Raw genomic sequence first — 25,970 nt, forward strand, 5'->3', positions numbered from 1 at the left:
GAGGAAACTCTTTTTACAACACGTAATGAAGAGAAACTATACTTATATTGTGGGGTATTTTATAATGATGTCACAATCAGAATTTAAAAACATACCGAATAATAAGTAAATAAATAAATAAGACTCATTCCGCCTGTAGAAATGGATCCTGCGCGTATAAGCAGGACGCAGTATAAAAATACTCAATGCAGTTTATTAAACGGTAACAGACGACAGAGAAATCATCTCCACTCATAATAATAGCGTTGTCTTTATTAATATACGTAGTAGTTGAACACCATTAAATCAACTGAAAACATACGATCATTTTTATCAATATATTAAGTGCATTTTTATTGGAATGTTCATTAAAAACTGTGACGCTTCTGAGGAAAAGACGTCTCATGTCTCTTAAAACATGTTTCCTCATGTCTTCTCCCCTCGCATGGTTTCCTTGCGTCTCTCCATGCATCCCTGGTGGGAGGGACTAAGACGCAAGGAAAGGATGCAAGTAAGGGAAACGGGGATGCAATTTAGAGACTTGAGATGCATCCTAAGTGTCTGACTTTCAGGGCATTGCAGCTCTACGGAGGAATGCAGAGAGAGACAGAGAGAGAGAGACAGAGAGAGAGAGAGAGAGATGAGGAACACAAGCTGGAAGACAAGACTTACTGCGTCTCAGTGAGCGAGAGAATGAAAGAGAAGAGTCTTATTGCTTGAACCCGGTTCTCTGCCCCGCTCACCTTCACGACCCCTGTGACTGAGCGGGTAGGAGGAGGATGTATAGCACCACAAACAAAAAGGCTGAAGCCCGAGTCATTTAATTGGTTATTAGAAACTCCCACCCTCTGTGCGATGTGGAGGGTCAAACGCGTTTACCCTCTCGTATGGGACGACCTTTGAAATCGAAATGTCTTCTATTATTCATCGAGCTGCCACTTCATTAAAAGCAGGTGTCCAAAATGCTCGTTTTCATCACAGTTCAAAGCTCAATGTGGAATTGCTGACGACTTCCAAAGAACGCTGCTTGCATTTCTGCATCCCAAAATGGATGTGTGGAAATGAGCAAGCAAGTGGTATAAAACTACCATACAGAGAAGCCTGCAGATTTTTACTATTCTATTTTTTATTTACCTTAATACCAAGATAATCCCATTCAGATGTAGTCTCCCCTTTTACAAGGGGTCCTGGTTAAGATGGCAGTGTGAACGTTTCACAACATTAAAAACATACCAACATGCGGCAAAAAGTAAAAAAATGAAAATACAGAAAAAAAAAGAAAAAAAAAAATCACAGAAAAAGAAACAGACTTCAAACAAAACAACAAAATCAAAGAATTTTCATTTTGTATGCGGAAACCCAAATCAGAGACAAATCGTAACAGCGTGATACGCTTCCATACATAAATAAATCATATCAGCATAATACAAACAAAATGGTGACTCTGCACCTCGATGGATACGTCACCCATCGGCCTGCTGGGAAGCCTGGGAGGAGCCGGTCGGTTGGCAGAACAACAGCTCTCGCTAAATAAAAGATCCCATCTTAATTATTTAACCTCGTACTGTAGCTATGTGCAATCGGCGCAAATGAGCTCTCTCTTGTGTGTTAATGTGTGTGTGTTAATGTGTGTTTGGCGTGGCTTCAAACAAAATGCAAATGAACACTAGCTTCCTTTTTTAGTCTGCGCTGTGGGGATGGGCTATTATTTATAGGACAGGATGTTGCTTCATGTTTGTTATCATTAACCCTTTCAGACCCAACTGTTTTTTTGGAATAACCCTGATATCATCATTCAAAACCATTCATTCAGCCCTAACCCAGCAGAGGGCAGGTGGAAATTCCACAACCAGGTTTCAGATTGCGGGCATCTGACGCTCTGCATGCACCAACGCGTTCACAGCGTGTGAGCGGCCATTCTTAGCTGGCCGGCTTCCTGGGTGAAGCCTCCATCTGCCCGTTGAGGCCAGGGGAGAGCCAGTCTGCTCAGCCTTTATCCCGGCTTCAAATCAACTCGCAGGAGTCCGGAGTCGGTTTTCGAGACATCTGCTGTTGCTGCGTGTTCCTCACAGTCGGGCGTCTAGAGAACGGTTTACTGACCTAGAACTTGGAAAGATGGAGATCCGTCTCGATCCCCGCAGGGCTTATTTCTCCATTTGTTTCTATGATTATTTCAATGCTCAACAGCATGCAGTACGCAGACATGTGTGATTAGATCTAGAAGGAGCCGGAGTACCAGCACTATTAATGTTGTGTGTGTACACACACACACACACACACACACACACACACACACACACACACACACGGTTCTCAGGTCCTTTAGTGTAGCACATGTTACAAAACGCCATTAAAAGCCCGTCAACAGGCCGGCGCTCTCTGCTGCGGAGTAACGCTGACTTTAAATGCTGAATGTGGAGGTCAGTGCGGTCGTCTGTGGCTCTGCCTCCAGTCTTCAGCTGAAGTTGCCTTTGAGTGCGAACAGGGGTCAACTTCTGTACCCTCTATCCGTTACACCTTTAATGGGCAAAATGCTAATCTGAGAGCTGATCGGTGGTTTGGGGCAGCCTGGGAATACAGTGATTTACAGCGCGGTCTACTGAGGGGAGAATGACCTCACATGCGGCCTGAGCTCTGGAAGCCGATAAGATATCCATGATTATTAAGTGATGACACCTGTGGGGTTCTACGTATCAAACCCCTTGAGCTTCAACTAAGCAGCCTGAGGTGGGGGACTTCATCGTGAGAGTGATTTGTGGGGATAGTAAATGATATTACGATGAGCATTACTGCTGAATCTCAATGTCTCTCCACTCCAGTCCAGTCTGCACAACCTCAGACAGTCAACAAGGGACTGGTGGTATGAATTATTAATAAAATCAACTATACATGTCTACTGCCATTCTTTATTGTTCAGAACAATAATTTATTAATAGATGGTTGAGTAAGAGATTTTATACCACGCTGATAATACGGACCGGAGGGATGGAACGTCCTGAAATTCGCACATTCAATTAAAAAAAAAGGGGAAAAATTAATTTGTAATGTTTTATGGGGATTTTAACATGGAACATAATTTGATCAAGACAGCTTGCGACAGATTTACTGGTGATGCACATACATCAGCAAAGAGATTTAGTTTCATACATTATAGTTTATTTAGTGTTGTTGGCAGTACGCTTGTTTCCATTTGTAGTGCACACTTTAGTTTGTCTTTAGATAAATTCACAGCGATTCCAATCCAATACACTTTCTGCCAAATTCCACAGATAAGCTAGCTGTCTGTTCTGTGTGCTGGAAATAAAAAAGGTAGCGTTCACACACAGCCTGGCTCTTGGAAGGGGACACAAAACACTATTCCAGCTCATCGACATCCTCTGTGCAGAATTACTGACTCCACCTTTGCTGATCTCAAATATATATTATTATAGGGCCAGAACTGTGCTGCATATCTTGTAAATGGTTTCATACGATGGTAAATAAAACTCTTCTCCTGAAATTCTACGTCAGACAGCTTGGTTCTTTACGACCAAAAAATAACCTCCAACAAGAAAAAAAGAAAATAATTGGACCAAAAAAAACTTAACCCACCCGTTGTCTTGGGGTCAAAATGACCCGTGTATATGTATTGATGGGTCATTTTGACCCCAAGACAACGGAAATCAACATATGGAAAATCAGGATGCCTAAATTACACGGATTAGAAAAGGAGATTGCAGTACAGAAAAAGTCTTAAAAAAAAAAAATCCTTATGTTACACGTTTGTTTAAGGACTAAAGGCCTTAATGGGTAAACAATGTTGGACCTGATCAGCTATGATCACATGGATTGACATGCCATGTGATCAGAGCAGATTCTGAGATCCAATCAGATCAACTCATCTTTTAAACAAATAGACATACAGGCCTCAGATCAGTGGCAGTAAAACCAGATCACATTAAACAGAGCACCATAAGAATGGGGGCTAGCAGAACTTTCCATATGACTGGAGACATTCAAGGCCCTCACCATTGAAGACATTCTCAGTCTCAACTTGTCACAAACTCTTGAGCCTCGTCCGGTGAGCGCCTTACCTGCGTGACCTTGTCGGTGACATTGTGCGTGCGGTCCTTGACCTTCGGGGCGATGATGGTTTTCTCAGAGGATGGAGGGGAGGGGCACTTCTTCTCATTATTGGCCTCAGAGAAGTTGAGCGTGATGAGGGGGATCCTGTTGATGGTGCTGTACTTGTGGAGGTTGGAGTCGGAGGTGGAGCCCAGCAGGCTGGATTTGATCTGGCTGAGTGGCCCTGAGAGAGAGAGAGAGGGAGGGAGGACGGCGTCGGTAAAAGCTGCCACGTCTTTGGGCTTGTCGATGTAGGTGTTCTGAATCGTGGACGGTCGCGTTCTCTCGTGAATGTTGGGACATGGGAAGTGAGCATGGGGTGGCCCTTACTTTTGAAAAGAGTTCAACAACAACACGCAGAATACAACGGATAAACTCGACACCGTCTAGGTTGAACAGGCCTCCAAAGGTTCTCATTATAAGATAATGAAGAACACTGTGGGCCAAAGACAACAATGATTCGATGTACAATCAAACAGTTAGTCAAACATCTATCTGATGAGGTGTGTTGAGTTAACAAGAGTTGGGTACCGAACTTGGTACTACTGAGAGTACCGAACAAATTATACAGAGTACCGATTCATGTTAAAGCAATCTGTGCTAAATTTGGATACCTGAGAGCACAAGGGATTTTGTTCACAGAAACAATAAAGGGCTTTTTCATTTGAAATGGGAACAGGAAGTGTTGAGTTCAAAATAAATGTTGTGTATGTGTGTGTGTGTGACAGTCTACAGATAATGTTACAGATACTGTAGTAATGTTGCTAGTAAGATGTCAATATGATGATCAACAGAATTTTCCCTAGTTCTTTTGTGAAAACGTGAATAAAGTTTGAATTTTTTTAACCACTAAAATTCCATTTGTTATCACAGAGAGAAAAAGGACCGGTACAAATGTGAATGGTACCCAACCCCAGAATTAACTAAATGTTTGCTCCTCATACCACACAACGTTCTCTGGATATTCACACACACACACACACAGCTGATTCAGCCCTGTGAGCCAGCAGAGGACCGTTGCATTATTATTTCACAAAGTACAGTGATTGAGAGGTAAGGACGGAGAAACAGACAGCTGAGGAGGAGGGCTTGCATGCACAGCTTCAATACATGCCACTGTGAGGATACGTCATTGCAGTCATGAAAAATAAGTTCAAAAAGGGAAAAAGCTGAAGCCATACCCCCGGCCATCCAGGAGCGAGACACTAGCAAACCGGGAGAGAAGAAACGGGATAAATTGGAATGTGGGAACAAGGAGGGGTGGAGGGATCGCAAGTCAGTCGTTACAGACATGACATTATGGCATCAACCAGGAAATGCCGCACGTTGGCAGTCAAAATGGTGTGAAAAGGGCACGTCTGAGCGTAAAGAATTCAAATGTAAACTGTTTCTTCTTCATCCACTAAGAAATCACGGCAACAAGGAACCAGAGGTTACAGACAGTGGGAGGGATCATCTTGTAACGCTTCATTGATTTTCTTCAATGAACAAAAAAGCAGAGGGACTTAATGTGTTGCTTCATGCAAGCGCGTGCAGAGGTCATTGTGGTGATTTTTGTTTTTATAAACCGAGCCTTCCTCCGGGCGACTGGCTCGGGATCAGCAGGTCATGTGCACCAAGTCATGGAGTGCCGGCGTTTCCAGGCTCCAGCACGAGAGCTTACAATCACAGTCCCGCCAGGGCATTTGCATTCAACATAAACCTCATCCGTGTGGGGAATCGCATGCAGCAAGCAGGCTGTTGTGCAGTAAAGGTTATCTGGTAGACGTGCTAAAGTCTAACAGCTCAAGATGCAGCGGGGCTGCTGTTTGTTACCTTTAATGTTGCGCCCATTGTCTGTGATGGCAGCAACACGGCGATGGGAGGGGGGGAAAAAAGACAAAAAGGGGCGGGGGGGTGAGCGAGAGGTATTTCTTTGGTGCGTCTATGTTGACAAATGAGGGCTGGCATCAAACCCCCGCTACTGTCCCCATGAACAATTCATTACTGTGAAGTAGACGTATTACTGTGTCAGCCACTGGGAGCTATTTGGATGTGGATTGTAGATAAGGGGGAGAGTAATTGGCCTGGAGGAAGCGGCCAGTCTGGGGCACTTTTACCCTCATCCAAATGAAGGCCAAAAGGCTAATGAGACTCAAGGGGAGATCAATAGCACAGTGTGGATGGTGACACACTATCATAATGATTAAGAGACGCCACATCTGCAATCTCCTATTTTGGGACCGCAGTGAATTTGGCAATTAATAATGTCAAAATTATAGTTAATGTTTGTCACTTGTAATAAATTCCTTCATAAGTCAATTATTATGAAATACAACATTTGAGAATTCACTGGGGAAGTAGGGAGAAAAATGTTCTTTATTCATTTAGTTAAAGATCCCCTCTGTCTGTGAGCACATCACAGTTGACCCATGGCTATGTCCCCGCCCCCAATCATAGCGTAGCATTAACCAGCTCTGACCAGGTTCCAACAACTATCCCGCTCTGGTTAAACTATTACTCTGGTGTAGTAGTCATGCTTGTTATCCGGAGAGGTTGGATTTCCATGTAAAAACCTGTGGAGCTAACATTAGCAGAGCATGTTAGCGCAATACAAGTAGCTTTGACACTTCAAAGCTACGCTAGCTACTGGAGGTATACTGCATGTCTACACATTAATGATTGTAACAGTGTATAAAGACCTAACCAGCTTTACAGGAACAATGTTAATAAATGTTCATTTTTAATGTCATTGTCTTCTGTTGATCACCATGTATGTGGTGGTTAACTTTTAAACTGTGATCGGTCGACTTACATCCATCTAATCAGTTTCACATCCTACAAACTCGTATGATAGACCCATCGGTCAGCTTCTCTCTGAAATAGCTTTTTCAAAAACGACACAATATTTATTCAGTGAGTGCAGTTATTGACAGTGTGGGCTCCGTGGTCGCCCTGACAGCTTAACAGATTGGCAGTGGGGGGCGGGGCTTAGCAATGGGTCAATTGTCTCAAGTCCTGATGTCAAACAGCCCTTTATTCGTATGTGTTCAACTGAGATTTGTGGTGAGCTGAGAGAGACTTCAGCAGATGATGTATACACAAACATCTAAATAACCTCACAATAAGATAACAACTTCTACCATAGAGTGAGATAGTAGATCAAATAAATGGAGCCGTTTTTTGTTTGAGATTTTTAAAAAGCAGTGTACATTAAGGTCGAAGGAGAGCGGGAGATTCCTACCTTCACTGGCGTGTCTGTCCCTGAACGGCATCTTGGAGTTGGTCCCGAAGCCTTCCATGTCATGTACGGAGGAGGCTCGGCGAATACTGCACACGCTCTCTCTGGAGGCGGTTGGAGTGAGGCCCGGGATTGACGGCGCCGCAATGAGCATGTCCTCCTTGCTCCGCTGGTGGGTCTGGGTGATGGTCTGGTCCGGGTACGTCCGATCCCAGGGGCCCTTAGGCGACGAGTGGTCCAAGGGCCCGGACACGGGGGTGGAGCAATGGCTGGGGTCGATGAGGGCGCGGGTGTCGTTGGCGTATGACGGGCTGCAGCTCTCGCGGGTGGTGGGGAGTTGGTAGTCTCGCGTCGCCACAGAGCCGTCGCTGTGCCGAGGAGAGTCCACCATGACGGCGTCGGGGTCTTCCTGCGGCAGCGACTGCTTGCTGATGCCCAGGAGCGGTATGGCTGGGAAACGGAAGCGAAAGAATCTCCCTTTTCCTGATAGAACAGAGTAATGAGAACAAGATTACAGTCATGTTATTCCATAAAAACAGTTTTATATATATTTTTTGTTATAAGTATAGAGAGCCTAGGGGCAATTTGGTATGGCATATAAACATGCATCTAAGGCAGTAGATAGCTCGGTAACTATTAAGTTATTCAACAGCATAAAAACTGAGTTTATGGTCATTTTTAACGAGCTAGTGGGATTGACATAACCCCCGGCAACCTTGTGTTTGGTGCATTTGTAGCAGATCTTGCTTGCCGTCTGTAATATCCCGCTGATATCTCGTGGTTGTTTGCCAACAGCAAGGAGCAGCCTGCCAACGTAGCTATCTTAAAAAGACCCTGGCAGATCAAAACAAATGCTCGTTCTGCCTCAGGCACTCCATCAACCTTCAATTTCCTTCAATTATTCATGGAGGAGGACATTTGGTGAAATATTATAATGGCAGTAGAGCGTTGAGGAGTCAGTCCCGTAAAGGATTAAGTGCAGGATTTTAACGAGTGATTGATAGCTCCTGGGGAGATGAAGGAGAATCCAAAACAAAGCGATTTTGGGTTCTGCTGAAATGGCAGTAGTTAGTTCTGAGGGAATGTTCTGCAGGAAGCAGTGAGTGTAGTACAGTTTAGTGTAAATTTAGTATAAATTACATGCCATTCACAAATAGAACAATATCGGCAAACCTGTCACGAGAGGGATTTCACATATGGATGGCAAAGCTTGGCCTGCATGTTGTGAGTCATTTAGCCGCTAAAACATACGCCATACATATCGGAGTGCTGTCTTATTGCCACGATGCGCAGTCCCTTCATGACCACATTCAAAGGAAAAAACAGGACGAGCACACCTGAACAACCTCACACCACCTTCATCATGTCCCCTTTTGTACATTTACTTGAGCGAACGACTGCACATTGTATTGGACATGCACCATCTGCAAAGAGCGGACCGGCTAAGGTCGTATTCAGAGACACAGTAGGTGGTCAAATAGATTGAGGCTCTAAATGGCGCAGCATGCATCTCCGTCTTCATTGGGCTGAGAGAGAGCGCAGAGAGAGAAAGTAATTTTTCTTTCTTGGGTCAGTGTGTTTAAATTAAGTCTTTATGCAAAAGCTAATGGCGCCGGAAATTACATTTTGCACTTGATTGGCGACTTGATTAGCCCGTCCCTCATGTAATATTTTGTAATAGTAAAAGCCTGGACTGTATCGGTGTTTTCCTCAAAACGTATACTTTAAATGAGCACAACGATATTGGGCACCGTCACTCACTGACATTTACCCATCTCATGCGTTGTTCATCCATGACCACGTTATTGTTTTGGAGCCCCGGACGGCGCTGTATGCTGTCGTCTACTCTAGAGGGTGTGGATGCGGAAGACAGACAAAATGCGGTTTCACACTTTCTACAAGCCTGCCTCTGCTGAGTCTGACAGAACTGTTCATACATTGTGAATGTATTTAGCTGGTGCTACGTCTTCATGCGAATACTCCAATTAAGAAAGGTTTTCTTTGATTTTTAAACAGTTGCCTTATGTTGTCGTTGCTACTTGGCCTTTTTGAGGAGAGTGCATGTTTTAAGCAATCATTTTCATTTCACGAACACAAATGTCAAGAGCACCCCAGTCACTTCATCCTGGCCTGCATGTTGGGCCAAAAAAAAAAGGCCTTCTGTAACTATTCAATACTCAGTATTTCAAGGCCTCTGTGGGCCTTGAAATTATGGCCCCCTCTTTTTCAGATGCGTTCTGTAGCTAGTGCTCAAATGTACAGTGCAGTAGGTGAAAACAAGCCACTTGTCCTCACGAAGATGAAGTGAAGGAGTTCTGGGTGCTGCCGAACAATCGTGAACAAAGTTCTGTGTCATCTCCGAGGCAAACTTGTATTTGTGAAGTCGGGCTATATAAAATAAACAGAATTGAATCTGAGCTCAGGATAAGACCGCTCATCACAAATACCATCTGATTCATCAGTCTGATGCTGATCCCAAACCAGAGTACAGACAAACCCTGTTAAACACTTTACTCTCCCAAAATAAATCTTGCAATACTACAACACGGACACATTTTTTCCTATTAAAAATCTCACCGCTCTAGCATTTCACGTTTTCAGAGTTTGATTTAAACACGAGCCTCGGCACCTCGACAAAACAATGAATGGCGCCTCATGAGCGCTCACATGCTCAGAGCTGTGTTTGGAACTACTGCGCCTGGACAAACAGATACGCCGCAAATCCTTTAATTAGCTCATAAGTCTGTCACGCACTCACGGTGTGCACTGGAAACGTCGTATGTAGCCATCTTTAATTGTCATACTGAGAGTGCTGTACCTGGTGTGTGTGTGTGTGTGTGTGTGTGTGTGTGTGTGTGTGTGTGTGTGTGTGTGTGTGTGTGTGTGTGTGTGTGTTCCCTCTCCCTCCCTCCCCTCACCACTCTCTCTCTGCAAAAAAAACACTCACCGGCAGTTTTTACACAACCGACGGACACACACACACACACACACACACACACACACACACACACACACACACACACACCGGCCCTTGTTGCTACGATACCAGATAGTAATATTTGCATTGAATATTAATTGGGCCCTCAGATCCCCGTGTTGGGGAGTGAAATGTCTTTCTGTAATGCGAGCGTGATTCAGATGTCAGGGAGAAGTAGAGAGAAGAATAAACCGGCATCCTTTAGTGAAAGCGGGACAAAGGCGGCTTCGAATCCTTTTGTTTCCGTTTCTTGTTCTAGTGGTTTTGAATGAATTAAAACCTGCGGAGCAGTTAATGCACTTAGTAACTGATTTGCATGCCCTAGTTTTTACCTGGGCTCCCGGTCCTCCTATTACATGAGTGATTCTGCTGTGTCCCGACTTCACCCCACTCATTTATAAAGAGAGAATTAAAGCAGGATTGAGTAGGAGTAACAGTATTTTGTACGGTGCGTTTCTGTATAAGGCGATGTCCTCACGAGGAGATAAAAACATATTATAGTATATCTGTATAGAGGGAAGTTGACGACGTTGTCATGATGTCACCCATTGTTTTTTTGGATAGCCTAGAGTTTGGCATTTTCTCCATCGCCATCTTGGCTTTAGCAAATATTGACTGGAAGTGACCATACTAGGAATCACATTGTGGCCCCGCCTCAAAGCACGCCCTGATTTATGGTCCATTCTACTCTAAATGGACCATCACTTACTAAATGAAAATCATGCTGTATGAACTGGTCTTATGCCAAGACAAGGTTATGCGATGCTCCAGTTCAGGGGTCGTTAACTTCTCTCTCTGAAAGAGGGCAGAGAGTTGATGGTTACAAATGGCTGCTCGGATGAGGTGGCAAATTCTCTAAATTCATTACCAGCTGTGACGGCGTGTGGCTGGTATAGTTTTCAACGTGTGAGTCAGTGTGTGTGAGACTTCACGGCAAAATGTGGTTGTGTAGCGGGAACGAGTGCAGAGGAGGTTTTGAGTACGTTCCAAGGTGTCTGTCTGTCTGGTGTCTCTAGATTTGTTAAGCTTTTGGATTCACATTAATTAATATCATAACTTTAAACTGCATCCACCCGGTTAGGTGCAAATGAGGATCATTGTTTAGCTAGAAACATTAGACATTTTGATCTTTCAATTACTTGTTTTCCCCATACGAGGTGGCGTCTATTCTATCTATTGTGCTCCTTATTTTCCTACTGATGCCCAGTTCACTGTTGGTCTTCAAAGTTTTCATTTTATTTAGGTTACTGTTGGGTCAAAATGGTGAACAATGCACAGCCTTGTGCACGTCCACCGCTTTCCCTGTAGAACAGTTACCTAAATGACACCTGTCTTGTGTGAGGAATGAGGTGTCTGTGGAAGTTGTCCTGCTCAGCCACGATCGAAGCACCGACGGGAGAATGGCGGCAGAACGGATGGGCCGCTGCAGAGCGGCGAAGGCGATCGTTAAGCAGTGCCGAATGCGCGGCTGCTCGCTCCCCGTAGGGCGTCTAGATAATGCAACACATGGATCATTACCTCCTCACACCACCTACAGGCAGCTGCTCCAACACATACTGTGGAGCCCTGCAATACAACACCACGGCTTCCATTTGGTTCAGTTTACATCTGTAGATGTTTGTCCATCTGAGATGTTCTCTTTGACTATGCAGGTATTCATGGTGTGTGATCTCGGTACATCTGCTGGTGCGACACTCGGTCCCTGGAGTTAACGGAGGGAGGGCTAAGGCTGGGAAATACCAACCCTCTCCGCTAAAGCATGCCACGGCAGAGGTTGTGTGTAGGCAGAGAGAGACACAGTGTCATGCACCGAAGCTAAACCTTGTAAACACATCTACACCTCGGCACCAGATTTGCAGGGACGCCCACTGAGATATGCAGACGGAGACTTTAATTCATAGAGGCCTGTTCCCAGCAGGGATAGCACTTGTTCTCAGGCTGAGCAATTAGCTCCCATGGAAGAGTGAGAGAGGAAGGCCTTATCAGTGACACGCACACACACACACACACGGTTTCATGAGTGTGCACACGAGGCTGCGTTGCTTATACACTCAACACACGCTTCCCAACTTTTCACTGCTACTCCCTCCCTATGAGACAACGCAGCCTGTTAGAGGCCTCATCCAATTACAGTCATCTAGAGGTGACCTCTGGTCCTCCATGCTGCTGCTCTTCATGTCACAGATAGAGAGTGGAGAAAGAGGCAGGCGACGAGAACGTGTTGAGGAGTACCGCGGGGGGAAGGGCATTCTACGCCATTACCCCGACAGCTCGGGGAGGAGCGCTCTCCGGCGCCGCTCCAGAGGTTCTTCGGGCCATCCTGGCAGGCTAAGAGCTATAATTGGGCCAGACCTTTGAGACGATGGCAGGCTAACACATCATCGTCTGCTAAACGCCGGCGTCAACATGACAAAGAGCTGTCAGGCGGGGAATTCCTGCGATGCACCGCTTCAGGTTTAAGCCTTATGCTAAAGAGGCAAGATAATAAACAAATGTATCTACATAGCATCTAGCAGGGCGTGTAACGTTCATATTTGAGTGTGTTAAGAAAAGCACCAATTGATGTGGATGTGGGAAAAGGTTACAAGTAAAAGGTCACATGTGGCGGTTCCTTTCCCCCCGAGCTCTTCAAGGTCTTACGCTGTGACTTCTTTCTTCACAAGCAGTACATGAGAACAGAAGTGTTCAACATTTGAGTTATATATAGTTCAATGTTTACAACAAGGCCATGGAGTAGGAAATAAAAGCTTCTAACCAAATCAAGCTTGACCGTAAATTCAGTCTAAGGGGCTTCTTCCTGAAGGGCTGAGGTTCTCCCCAGAACCATTTGCTTCTGAAATGGTGTTTTAAAGGTTCCATGAAGAACCCTTTCTGGATAATAATAATAATAATAATAAAATATAGCGCTTTTCTGAGTACCGTAAAAGCCGGATTATAAGCCGCTACTACCTTGGGTGGTTGTCCCCGCTGTAGCAAGCTAGCGCTGCTGCTAGCTCCCCGCTGCTGCTGCTAGCTCCCCGCTGCTGCTGCCCCTCTGCCTGAGTCGGGCGTCGAGCCGGGGCTGGTCCCGCTACCTTCGGTGGTTGTCGGGGAACTAGCGAGAGCTAGCGGAGGTTAGCAGCAGCGCTAGCTGGCTACAGCGGGGAACTAGCGTGGACACCCACCGAACGTAGTAGCGGCTTGTAACCCGACTTTTACAGTACTCATCGATGAAAGAGTTTTCCTTTCATGGAAAGGAGTACTCATGGATGAAATATTGTCGAAAGCAGGTGTTTTTAGGTTGTTTCGAGCCGTCTCTCTCGTAATCAGCCCGTCTCTCCTATCCAATTGCACAGCAACACATCTATATTGTTAGACTTCTGTCATCTTGCTGCCATCTCTTTTTAAACACGAGGTCCCTTCCACCTCCTGATCACCGCCCAGTCTTCAAATATTCATCATTTCATCAGCCGACACAGTCTCAGAATTGTCAGCCACCACCACCACTGGGAGATTTATCTCGCCGCCTCTCAGGCCCGACGGCCTCCTCGATTACAAATCTCCCTAAAGAGTCTAAGCGCCAAAGACTTTCTGTCAAACTGTATTATCTCATCATATGTTATAACCAATTGTCTTCTCTCCCGATTGAAATGCCGTACGTCATGCTACCTCTCCAGCTCTCTCGTCTTTACTCACGTTGGTCAGCTTTGGATGGCGAAGCGTGGTTGAGTCTCTCCAGTGAGTCGCTGCTGCCTTCGTCCAGGACGTAGTCGAAGTTGATGATGAACATCATGACCACGCCCTCCTCGTTCTTCACGGGGATGATATGGGTGACGCAGAGGAAGTTTGAACCTTTAAACAGGAAATGAAGGTTAGAGATGGATAACATTTATAGTTTGTGTTTGATGGACATTTAAAAAAAGGATAAAGGCACTGAATTCAAATTCAATTTGTGCAAAACAAGATGGTAAAACCTGATTAAAGGATCAAAGGAACAGCTTTTCAGATACAGTGCAGTTTTACCCGAGAGCTTTCCATTAACACTCTGACATTCAGACATCTTATTCCAGATAAAGCTGTGTGTGCGCGAAAAGACCTGGCAGAGGAATGAGGGGGAAAAGGTCAAGAGGTCCACTGAGAGGAAATCCTCAGGAGCTGAATGATTTCATACATCCAGACATGCCCCGAGTCCGTCCTGCTGCACAGTTCAGTACAGCTAGATACAGGGGGAACCATCCAGTTAACATTCATGCCTGATCCAGTTACTTCCATACTGTATTACCCTGGATGACATCCAAAGTCATCGCACGAATAGGAATGCACACACGCAATGTATGCTTGGCATGTATTTCCCAAAATATAGCAACCAGGAATGTCTCTCCCTCTCTGATGCTTTCCCACTGGACCCAACGCCCTCCAACACCCACTAAGATCATTCCTTCGCAGGACAAATGACTGCAGCGGTCACAAGTATTTATCGGCTCATTTTCACCTCGGGATGCCATGTGATTACAACGAATAAAATCAACAAAGATCTAAACAACTACTATTATTTATTAATGTATAAAACATACAGTTAATATGCTCTCCTCAAAGCCACCGGACTCCAGTTGAACAGTCATTTTTCCTGGTTGAGTATTGAGACACACTTAAATGAAACTTGAAAGAAATACAACTAAACTCCACTGTTCCAACAATCCCCAACTCTGATTTGGTCAAAAGAAATACTTGATTGACCGAGTTAGATGTGAACAGAAATAGCCGATATACTGTATATGCTCTCCTCAAAGCTTAAAACGTTATTTTTCCTCACTGATCGCTATTAAACACGCTCCACAGAAACAGAATGAAACAAAATCATCAAAATCCTCTTTGTTAGTCTTTTCCCACTGTTCCAAACATCACCAGCTGTGGTATGAGGGTTTGAAAGAGACTGAATAAGTAACGGCCCAGAAAAACATTTAATGTCACAGATACTGTACATATTTATACGTATACTATGCCCATACTGACATTCACTAATTAGGGTGGGCAACGGGTAGAAATGTTCTCAATCTGAAGGAAAGATAATGAATTGCTCTCAGTTCTTAAAGCCCAATTAATACAGAAGCCGAAGGCTTCACAATGGGAGGTAAATCTGCTAATGCCTCGTATCTAAATGTTCCCAGTTTATCAAAACAGCAGACAAGACAGATGAAACTGAGATGGCACACTCTTTATTCCAGCTCTCTTTTCTCAGCTTCATATTAAGTATGATCGTTCAGAAAATAACACAAAAAAAAGATATTTTTGGAGCCATGTCAGAGTCGCCTGACATTAATAATACGTTTCAACAGTGGTTTCTCTGGCCAGATGGATGTACAGAAGCTGTGAGCAGGATTACTGGTGTAGAAAATTAAATGTAAATTAAGTTCTAAATAATGAACATGGACATCTCTGGAAGATGCTCTCGCTCACATTAGGCTCTTAGTCCTGCTGTCACCAGGAGGCTATTAATAGCTCGCCCAGCAGGCACCCGGCCTACAGCATTTATTTTCTGGGGGAACACAGACACACACACTGCCGCACACACACTACGGTTCTGACACAAATGGGTGTGCACTTCGGCACACGGACAAAAATAATTGCAGGCTTTCGAGACATTTTCTCGTATTGTTTTGTCAGGCTCCAAAATCTGGCAACACTCTAACTCCATGATTTACAATGCTTTATATACAGATGGCAGCACTGTATAATTATGCTCATATGCGTTCATACATCTCCATGATGCTTTATAGGAATAATCAACACACATTAAAAAGCATCTGATCATGAAGTATTAGAGTATTTCATAATTGCTGGTCGCTCACCGTTTTCTATTAAAAAAGCTATTGGAATAATAATTCCAATAGCTGTATTTAATTGTAGTGTTTTATAACGCATGTTAATCCCTGTTATTAAGTGTTTGAGTTACTCTTCTCTACTCATTGTTTGCTTTAAGTAAAGTGAAAAAATACAAGGACACAAAATGTTACTCAAAGCAAACAATGGACACTTAGGAGTAACTTATAATGCACAATAACGCTGATTAGAATGCATTATAACATGATTATGACTATGGAACTATACACACTATGATCTTTGAAAGAAAATGTGAGAGTGACCAGCAACACTGAAGTATTGTGATAAGGCATTGTAAAAAGCTTTATGAGTTAGTGATTGACATAATTATATGATATTATATGGGTGCCTGTAACTATAGTGATACAAGGCATTACAAGAGGCGATGCAGTGATACCTGCTATCAGAACGATGCCGACTCAAATAGCTGGATCAGGTGACCGATCTATTCAGCTCAACTCTTTATTATTTATATACTTGATACAGTATACACTGGAAAGTCAACTCCTGGATACGTTTTGACTTATATTTTGAATTCCTGTTAATTTTCAAGATTTGGCTGGTGTACGATTTATTATCAATTCAGTAAATGTTTATCTACGTGTATTTATAACATGTTTTGAAAGAGTTAGGGAAGGAATATCAGGCCTGATGTTTCCCTACATATAAAAGACTGATCCCATTCTCCAAACATTGAGGCAAACGGCTTATTAATGAAATAATAATGGATCCACACTTTGTACCAAAGGCCCAGGTATTAGAATCGGGATTGAAAAAGTCGGATTGCAGCATCCCCAGTTCTAAAGTATGATATTGTGCATTACAGAGCGTGTTACCTCAAATCCTATTGTGCAGCAACAATATAAACCAACTGCTTCACCAGACCGGAGTGTGATTCATGTACCGGCTCTGCTGGGCTACGCCGTAACCTGCTTCTGATAGTACATCATTGTCAGCAGGAGTGGATGGAGCCATTAATACCAGTCAGTGGGAGTTGGGGGCGGTTATAGTAACACACCGTCTGTGACATTATTCAAAAGGAAGTCCCCATCCAAGTGGAGGCGGTTCCTCTCTGAAGGGAACAAAGACGGGGTTCAGGGCCTTGAGTAGGAGAAGAAGGCGCGCAAGTTCTGGGAAGAAAATTCATCTTGATCAGACATGATTTGTCCCCAACTACAGATAGGTGTCCTATTTCACCACCACAAACCCCATCAGCAATATCAAATCGTTCAGAACTTGGATGTCAGCCAATTTGTTGACATGAAAGTACAAACATGTCCGTTTTTTTCTCCACAACGGCACCGATGAGCGCCCCGTTATTTGAAATCCTGTCACCCGGCTTTGTGTGCAAATCAAAATTAAAAACGATGGAGACAATGTTTCCATGGAAACAACAGAGCGCTGCAGAGAAAAAGCAAACTCCCCGTGCCAAGTTGCATTTGTCTGCGGAACCAAGCGATGTTGAGATGTTTCTCAAGTGAAGTGGGAGCTTTGATCTGCTGGAGATGTGCGTTGGTGAGCGGACAGTGAGAGATGGTTCACTAACTTTACCCGCGATAAATGCTCAATATGCTCGACTACAAATGAAGATGGACCTCATGCAGCGGCGTCGGGAGCCAGTCCCCCTGGAGCAATGCTAGCGGCGTACTGAAGAGGAGCAATTTCATAATGGTTGGACGCACAAGCAAAAGCAATAACGAGAGAACGCACACGAGCATGCACCTCATTCCCAAAAACACAGAGGGGCAGATTAGATATTTTCTAGTCCTTTACTCCAACGACAGGCAACAGAGTATCTTATACTCAACTAATCAAGAGCAGAATCGTTGGTATCAGCCCTGTTACACACACAGCCCAGTGGAAGCTCGGCATGCCTCGGGAGGGGACCTAACCCCGGCTTTGTAAAGCAATCTGTGTGCTTGTGCACGGGGGCACGCTCTAAAAATAAGCCGTGAAAACCACAGGCATTTATAATTTATAGGCGCTAAGTATTATGTTCTAGAAAGCATAATGGTTGGAACTGTTTAGGGAAATAGGAATGAGAGGAGGCAGCACGCGCATGCGTGCGAAAAATAGATACATATGGGAAATGGGTTCCCAAAATTGGATGAAATGAAAATTCCACTATTTTACTTGTTAAGAGCGAGTGTGGAGATATATATATATCTCCACACACACATTCATTCCATGGACTTATATGTTCATAGTCAGAGTTTTGCTTCTGCCACTTTTTTCACAGCACATTGTTTTGAAACAATTTGAGTGGAAGTCCATGTGGGTCTCAACCATGCAGAGGGTGTGTGTGTGTGTGTGTGTGTGTGTGTGTGTGTTTTCTGGGTATTATAGCTGGTCTGAATCGCGGGTGTTGGACAATAAACAGGCCTGCAGAGGATAAAAGAGAAAATGATAACAGTTTGTTTCAATCCTTTGATTGCTTTGTGTGTAGGCTTCCGTCCGCACCACCTGACCGGTGTGCAGCTCAATATCAGGACGCATTTCCAGAACTCATTTCCAGATCTCATTGTCCACATGTATGAGACGGCCCAAAATGATCACCTTAAAAACATGCTGCCTAGCGTAACCTCATTTTGAACAGTGTGCGGTTATTATGGGATTTACGGTTTCAGGTCGGGCCCCAGATGTTGGCGACGAGGGGTGTGGGAGACGAGGCGGGTGATGCATTGGACTTGCTGGTACTGATGCACAGTACTGCATGTGGGTTTGACATCATGAGGATGACAAGAGATCACGTTTACTTTATCCTCCACTTTGTCGCGCAAGTCTGGTGATTTGTGCTCTACAACTGGTGCTGATAGCTGTGAGTGGACTCCGTCACGCTCAGAGGTATGTCTCATCACACATTAGAAGAGTGTGACAACAGAATGGGCCTTGGGGTCTTGGCCAGGAGAAATATTATACACCCACAACTAGGGTTGGGTACCGAGAACCGGTGCCAATATGGCACTGGTTCCAACACGTCCAGTACCTACCGGACCGAAAAGCAACGCAGATTTCGGTGCTTCCTTCCGGTGCCTGAGCCGATTTAAATACTTTTTTTTTTTAACACTACTCTGTAAAGTTGCACGGTATATAGATACTAAAAAGGTAGCGTGGTACCCGTACGTTAAAAACGATTATTAAAATAGCACGGATCAGAGCACACTCGCTGCTCTACTCTCTGTCTGCCTGCACGCAGAGCGGGACTCGAGGGGGCGGGGCTTCCAGCGCTCACACGCTCTCACGCTCTCTCACACACACACACACACACACACACACACACACACACACACACACACACACACACACACACACACACACACACACACACACACACACACACACACACACACGAGCTTTTGAACGTCCATCCTCGGCTTGCTGGAACAAATCTCTCCAGTTGATATTAATGGTGACATGTAGTCCAGTGAAGCAGCAGTTTGTAGAATCCAACAGTGTCTGAGTTCTGTTGCACCAGTCCAAATCAGGCAACCTGATGCTTGTGTCTGTTCTTTTGAAATATATATTGTTTATAGTTTGAAGTTAAAAGGTTTGAAGCTGTAGTTTGAAGTCAAGTACATTTTGTATGTATTTATTCATATTTCTAGTATACTTTAAACAGTTAACATATTGTTCAATTTGAAGAAAACAAATTGCCATGGCAATAAAAAAGTATCGGTTCAGGCACCGGTATCGTTTTAAAAGTATCGGTTTAGCACCGGTATCGGAAAAGAACCCAAACGATACCCATCTCTACCTACAACGTCACCTGCGGTGTCCCCCTGGGCTCAGTGCTGGCCCCACTCTCTTCACCCTCTATCTGCTTCCCCTGGGTAATATAATCAGTAGGCATGGGGTATCCTATCACTGCTATGCTGATGACACACAGCTCTATATGAGGACAACCCCCACGTTTTCTGATTCCCACTATATCCACACTCACCACCTGCCTGGAGGACATAGAGACGTGGATGAAACTCAATTTTCTTCAGCTAAACAGTTCAAAAACAGAAGCAATCCTAGTTGGCACACCACATCAGCTCCGCTCCTCCACCATCACCTGTATCACCTTCTCGGGTCAAAACGTCCCTCTCTCCACATCTGTCACCAACCTTGGTGTTAAAATGGACCCCAATCTCACTTTTGACACTCACATCAAGCACCTCTGAAAGACAGCTTTCTATCACCTCAGGAACATCGCCAAACTCCGTCCAACACTCACCCTGACAGATGCAGAGACACTTGTCCACGCCTTTGTATCGTCCAGGCTGGATTACTGTAATGCTCCCCTCACTGGAATCTCTAACAGGAACATCCAGAGACTACAACATATTCAAAACAGCGCTGCCAGGATCCTGCTAAGAGTCCGCAAATACGACCACATCACCCCCGTTCTGAAATCACTACACTGGCTCCCCATCCCGCACAGAATTGAGTATAAGCTCTCCCTCCTCACTCAGTGCATTCACGGACATTCACCCCAATACCTAAAAGAACTGCTCACCCCCCCAGACCTCCTCATTCAACCTCCGTTCTGCAACCAAAAAAACCCTCTAAGTCCCCAGAACCAAGCTCCGCACTATGGGCGATCGGGCCTTTTCCTCTGCAGCTCCGAGGCTGTGGAATTCCCTCCCCGACCATCTGAGGGACCCACAGACTGCAGGTGTTTAAACGTGACCTGAAAACTCACCTTTTTAAAGAAAGCTTACTGCTAAAATATCTTTTATGGGCTTTGCTTTTAAATATATCTTAAAAAAATGTTCTTGTTCTATTCTGCTCTGTAGCACTTTGAGATTGCTCAAATATAAAGTGCAATACAAATACAATGTATTATTATTAAATATCCTGATAAAATAAGTTAAGTAAGAGCTTAAAAATCTAGCAAAAACACATTTAAGTCATGTCCTGTCTTTTTACCCGCCGCAACTCTCCATCTCCCTTTACTCCCTCCGTGTCCTTGTCTGTCTTCCTCACCTTTACTGTTAAATCCAGCCCATTTGATTTCCTATCACTTCCTCCCTGCAGCCTCAGCGGTCCTGCTCTGTCGCCCTCCCTGAGAAATGAGATCGCTGCCCAGCTCCTCAGCAGAAGGCCGCCCGATGTGTTTTAAGCGGATAGATCAAACAGATCAGATGCAAATTCCTGCCTGTCCCGCCTCGGCGAGGGTCAAAGACAAACACACCAACGTGCACAAACCAACGTGCGCACACACCAACGTGCACACACACCAACGTGCACACAGACACTCGCGCAAACAGAAATAACATTTATATTTCTCAGTTGCACACTGGTGTAAAGAGACATGCGCACACACCGACTCTAATGAGGCTCACAGATCTCAGTACAGCGAGGCAGGAACAGCTCACACACAGCCAGCCTGCCGGCAGCATTAATTAGCAAAATGTTCTCTGTCCAACTAAATCTAATAAGCAGGCGATGGAGCTGGTTTACACGGTGCAGTGTAATGAGAGAACGCACCTTTGAGAGGAACTAAAACGGCTTTAGTCTCTGACCTGAATATTTATAGGAGCTGCGGAACAAAACAAAGAGAAGCATCCCAATGTGAAACATCAGGCGGCATCTTCTTAAGAAATATATTCAGAAAAAAAGAGAAGAAAAATGACGACCTTTGTGTTTCAAACAAAGTATGACTCAGCGTTCTCCTTCGCATAAACTAAAATCCACAGTCGGATGGGTGGACTAAAAACAGAATCTGTTCTTTTCCGGCTAATCTGCCGAGGAGGGGGTGTGAGATGGGCCAATAATCTTTTGGCAAGGTGAAAGTGAGCTGATAAACACGGAGCTGCCAATCATCCACGGAAACATCAAAAAAGATATAGCGTCAGCAGCGGCCTGATGGAAGCGGCTCCGTCGTTGCTCCGGCCTTAAGCCCGAGAGGAAATGCGGGTCTTATGGATTTGAACATTTTCCACTCCGCTTCATTTCCTCCCCGACGCGGCGCGGCCCCACCTGGATTAATAGGGCTACCTGGTAATCTGTCGCCACACAGATGGCACGGCAGGATGACGGCACAGTGTGGCATCAAGCGCACGCCAAATCACAGCAGGCTGAGGGGCTCTGAAGGGTTTCAGAGCAGAGCGGCAGTGTGTGGAGGATCGGTTTTACCAGAAGAAACCAAAACTACTTTAATGACACGTCCAAGCAAAAACACGGAATAAACACAATGATACGTGCAGACAGTCGGATAAACCATAAGTATCCTGACACACACAACAAAGGGGACTTTTTACAGCAGAGATGGATTGGGGCTCATTTGACTTTGAGGTTTGGACTGAAAGCAGCGCCGCTGTTGGACGTCGAGTTCACATGAGGACACCGATACACTCCTGACCAACTGTTCCCACAGAGTCGTGCTTTCATTACGCTCCAACACACACACACACACACACACACACACACACACACACACACACACACACACACACACACACACACACACTCACTTAAGTTTTAGATTCAAGTTGTGCACAGCTCAAACTTAAAAATGAGCCGTCTGGTATCAAACTCTCAAACATCACAGGCCGGGACTTTTTCTGAAAACCGGTGGACAGAAGTCAAGGAACACAAAATCAAAATTATACTTTGGTATTATGAGGAAAATGTACTTAGAGTTGCAACATGTAGTAGATGTATCGATCAAAAGAACACGAATCAGCAACCTTTGATAAATTAATTACCTTTTTGGGGTTTTATTAAGCAAAAATGCCCAAAGTCTGAGGGTTCCAATGTGCAGCTTCTTTGTTAGTCATCTTTTTTCTTTTCTTTTTACAGTTTCTTGATACTTAAAAGATCAAAAATTTAATTAAATGGTTGGGAGATGGATCCATAATGAAAATAATTGATTGTTACGACCCTGACTTTAAATATGAAAATAAAATGTCTTTAATATCAAGAATGGACCCTTTTAGAGTGTTATATGTGTAGCCCCCGAGGTCCTGAGAGTTGATTTATGTTGTGGTATACTGTTGCATGTATCTAAATAAAATAAATTGACTTCAGAGTCAGATTTTTGTTGCAGAAAAAGTTACAACTTTACCATCAGTGCATGGGGACCTGACGTCAGTGGTTCTCAAACTTTTTTTGTCACGCCCCAAAAATGTTCGTGGGTTAGGGTTAGCGCAACAAAATGGTCCATGCTGAATTTTTATTCAAACAACTTTTTGTGACTCAATCTGTGCTTTTTCAAATAGTAGAATAAAGAAAAATGCGATCACTTTCAAGTAAACCAGATTGCTCCATCAGATTAAAACAAAGAAAATGTGCAATGACTTTATTAGAACAATGCAAATAAAGTTACATCTGTGCAAAATATAACTAATATTTGGCAAAATAAATAGCTTATTGTAGCTGCAATTAACATGTTTTGCACTGAATATATTTTCAAGATAATAACAATAAAGTGCAACCTGTGAAAAACAAAACGAGTGCAGATATGTTTGATCCATCAAGTGTTATCAGTATTATGGCTACAATGAGCCTGCTGTCCTTTACAAATCTTTTTTAAAAAACAGGGTTGCAGGCCGCTCTCAATTCATGCTCAATGTTGAGCTTAGATCTGTATTTTGAGGCAACAACCTCTGTATTCGGGGCACAAAACACACAATTCAGTTTTGCACACTGAGAAAACCCAAACTATTGAACAGCGAGGAATTATTGAGTGTGAGTGTTAAGAGGCGATGCCGAGAGAGGAGTTCTAGTTTCAGGATGCTGGAAATTTCATTTGATTCTGTTTCCACCATCAATAATTAAGACAATGCAGCTCAATCGTCTCACAGTGGAAGGGTAACGTAGCGCACACACACACGGTTAAAATGCATTACATCAGGTCACACACACACACACACACACACACACACACACACGATTAAAATGCATTACATCAGGACACACACGGTTAAAATGCATTACATCAGGACACACACACACACACCAGTTTAACATCTGCTGACTGGTTGTGTCTGACAGTGATTGTGGCATATGGGAATCTTGATAGCCCTCAGTTGGAGAAACCGCTGCCAAGAGCACCGCCGTCAAAATCTTTCTAAATTGCAGCCTGAGCTTTTAGCCTTGGACAAATAGGCATGGTGAGTGAATGCGTGTACACAAAGGTGTGTGTGTGTGTGTGTGTGTGTGTGTGTGTGTGTGTGTGTGTGTGTGTGTGTGTGTGTGTGTGTGTGTGAGACACTGATGTGAGCCGAGCCTCCAGCAGCAGGGATCTGTTGGCTGGTGCTGCACTGCTTGAGGGGTTAGAGTGACACCTCCCTCGCTCCTCCTTTGGCTGCCCCCTCTCGCTCTCTATCTCTCTCTCCATATCAGAAGCTCGTCTTCACGGCTAAATGTCATCAAACCAGCTTATCCGGGCCGCTCTCTGACCCTGGGTCCGCATTACAGCGTGTCGGAAGCCATCACTGCTCCACCATCTTTGCCTTTACAACAGAAGGTGAGCAAAACAGCATTGACTTTGGGTTCGAGGACGACAAGTGGTAGAGCTGCATCGGAGCAGAAAACTCATGGATCGGAACCAAAGAAGAAAAAAAAAAAAAAAAAAAAAAAAAAAAAAAAAAAAAGGAGTAAACATAACTTTTAGAGATCCCTGATTTTTTTTGCCGCCGAAACCAATTGCTGATAATTGCTGATCCATATTGGCAGATACAGAGCCTATTGTTGTTTGATTATAGCAGCTGGTCTACAAGGAACCAGACTTATAGTAAACCAAACATTCATAAGGTTATACTTTTATTTTGTTATAATCATTTATAATGTTTTTTTCCTCATAAAACACACAATTCAAATAAGAAAATAAAAGATTGTAATGTTATGGATTAAAACTATTATCGTCTTTAGTAAGTAGTGATAAGCTGCTTAGAGTTAGTGTAAACGGCTCATAATTCATCTCTAATATCTAGATTTTGAAACTGGATTTGTTAATGTACTAATCGCATACTTTACTGAATATTGGTGGCCAACGATAGTCAGTAAAACTTTATTTCACACCGTGGAATAAACCATGGAGCATCAGTACGGATCACGGATCCACAGCGGTCCGTTCCACCACCAACGAGTAGAATCGGATATCGCAACACCTGGTTGATGGGCAATGATGGTCCTCACGTGTCCACCGACACACAACAATATCAAACTACACAACGCCTGGAGAGCTGGACCTGAACAGTTGACTTCGGACTGGTGGAGGACTCGTCATGTAGGGGGCGAGAGAAGTACTCACACACACACACACACACACACACACACACACACACACACACACACACACACACACACACACACACACACACACACACACGTATGAATCTGCCGCTATATTCGGTCTTGCTCTCTCATCGCTTCATGCATTGTTGTTGCATACGTCCTTGTGGTTATGTTAATGTTGTTTATGGTGCTGTTAGATTGCTACAGGGCGTGCGGTAGAGCAAAAAACGTTTTTTGACCGCGGTGAAAATGTAGTCTTTGAAAGGCTAAACAACAACATATATGGACAAAAACTATTTTGACATGTGTGGCAATTTATGTGTATTGCAACATAGAAATTGCAATGGAATTTCAATGCATGTGTGACACAGCCTTCACATACAGTGGGTCCCTGAACTTGACACTGCTGGGGCAAAGTTATTCATGTGGGGGAAATAAAAAAAACTGAAATACAAGAATTGACCTCGCACCAGAGGGAGGAAGGCTTATTTTTTTTGCGCCTTCCATTCTAGGGAAATGTGATCCCTTCCCCTTACCCCCCGGGAACATTCAGTTGTGCTGAGAGCTGTTTAACTCTCTAATCCAGGATGGCTACCTTATCCC

General features: G+C 44.1%; 1 protein-coding gene across 1 annotated transcript in view; it reads right to left on the reverse strand.

Annotated features, from left to right (window-relative positions):
- Nucleotides 1-25,970, reverse strand: part of LOC306752904 (voltage-gated inwardly rectifying potassium channel KCNH7-like) — a gene marked incomplete at both ends in the record, with an annotated part of 66,838 nt that overhangs the window by 24,057 nt on the left and 16,811 nt on the right. The window contains 3 exon segments of the mRNA XM_079236734.1: nucleotides 4,053-4,267; nucleotides 7,307-7,776; nucleotides 13,952-14,111. Coding sequence (XP_079092860.1) covers nucleotides 4,053-4,267; nucleotides 7,307-7,776; nucleotides 13,952-14,111 — 845 coding nt within the window.

Source organism: Taurulus bubalis (assembly GCF_910589615.1).
Source record: "Taurulus bubalis genome assembly, chromosome: 21".
NCBI lineage: Eukaryota > Metazoa > Chordata > Actinopteri > Perciformes > Cottidae > Taurulus > Taurulus bubalis.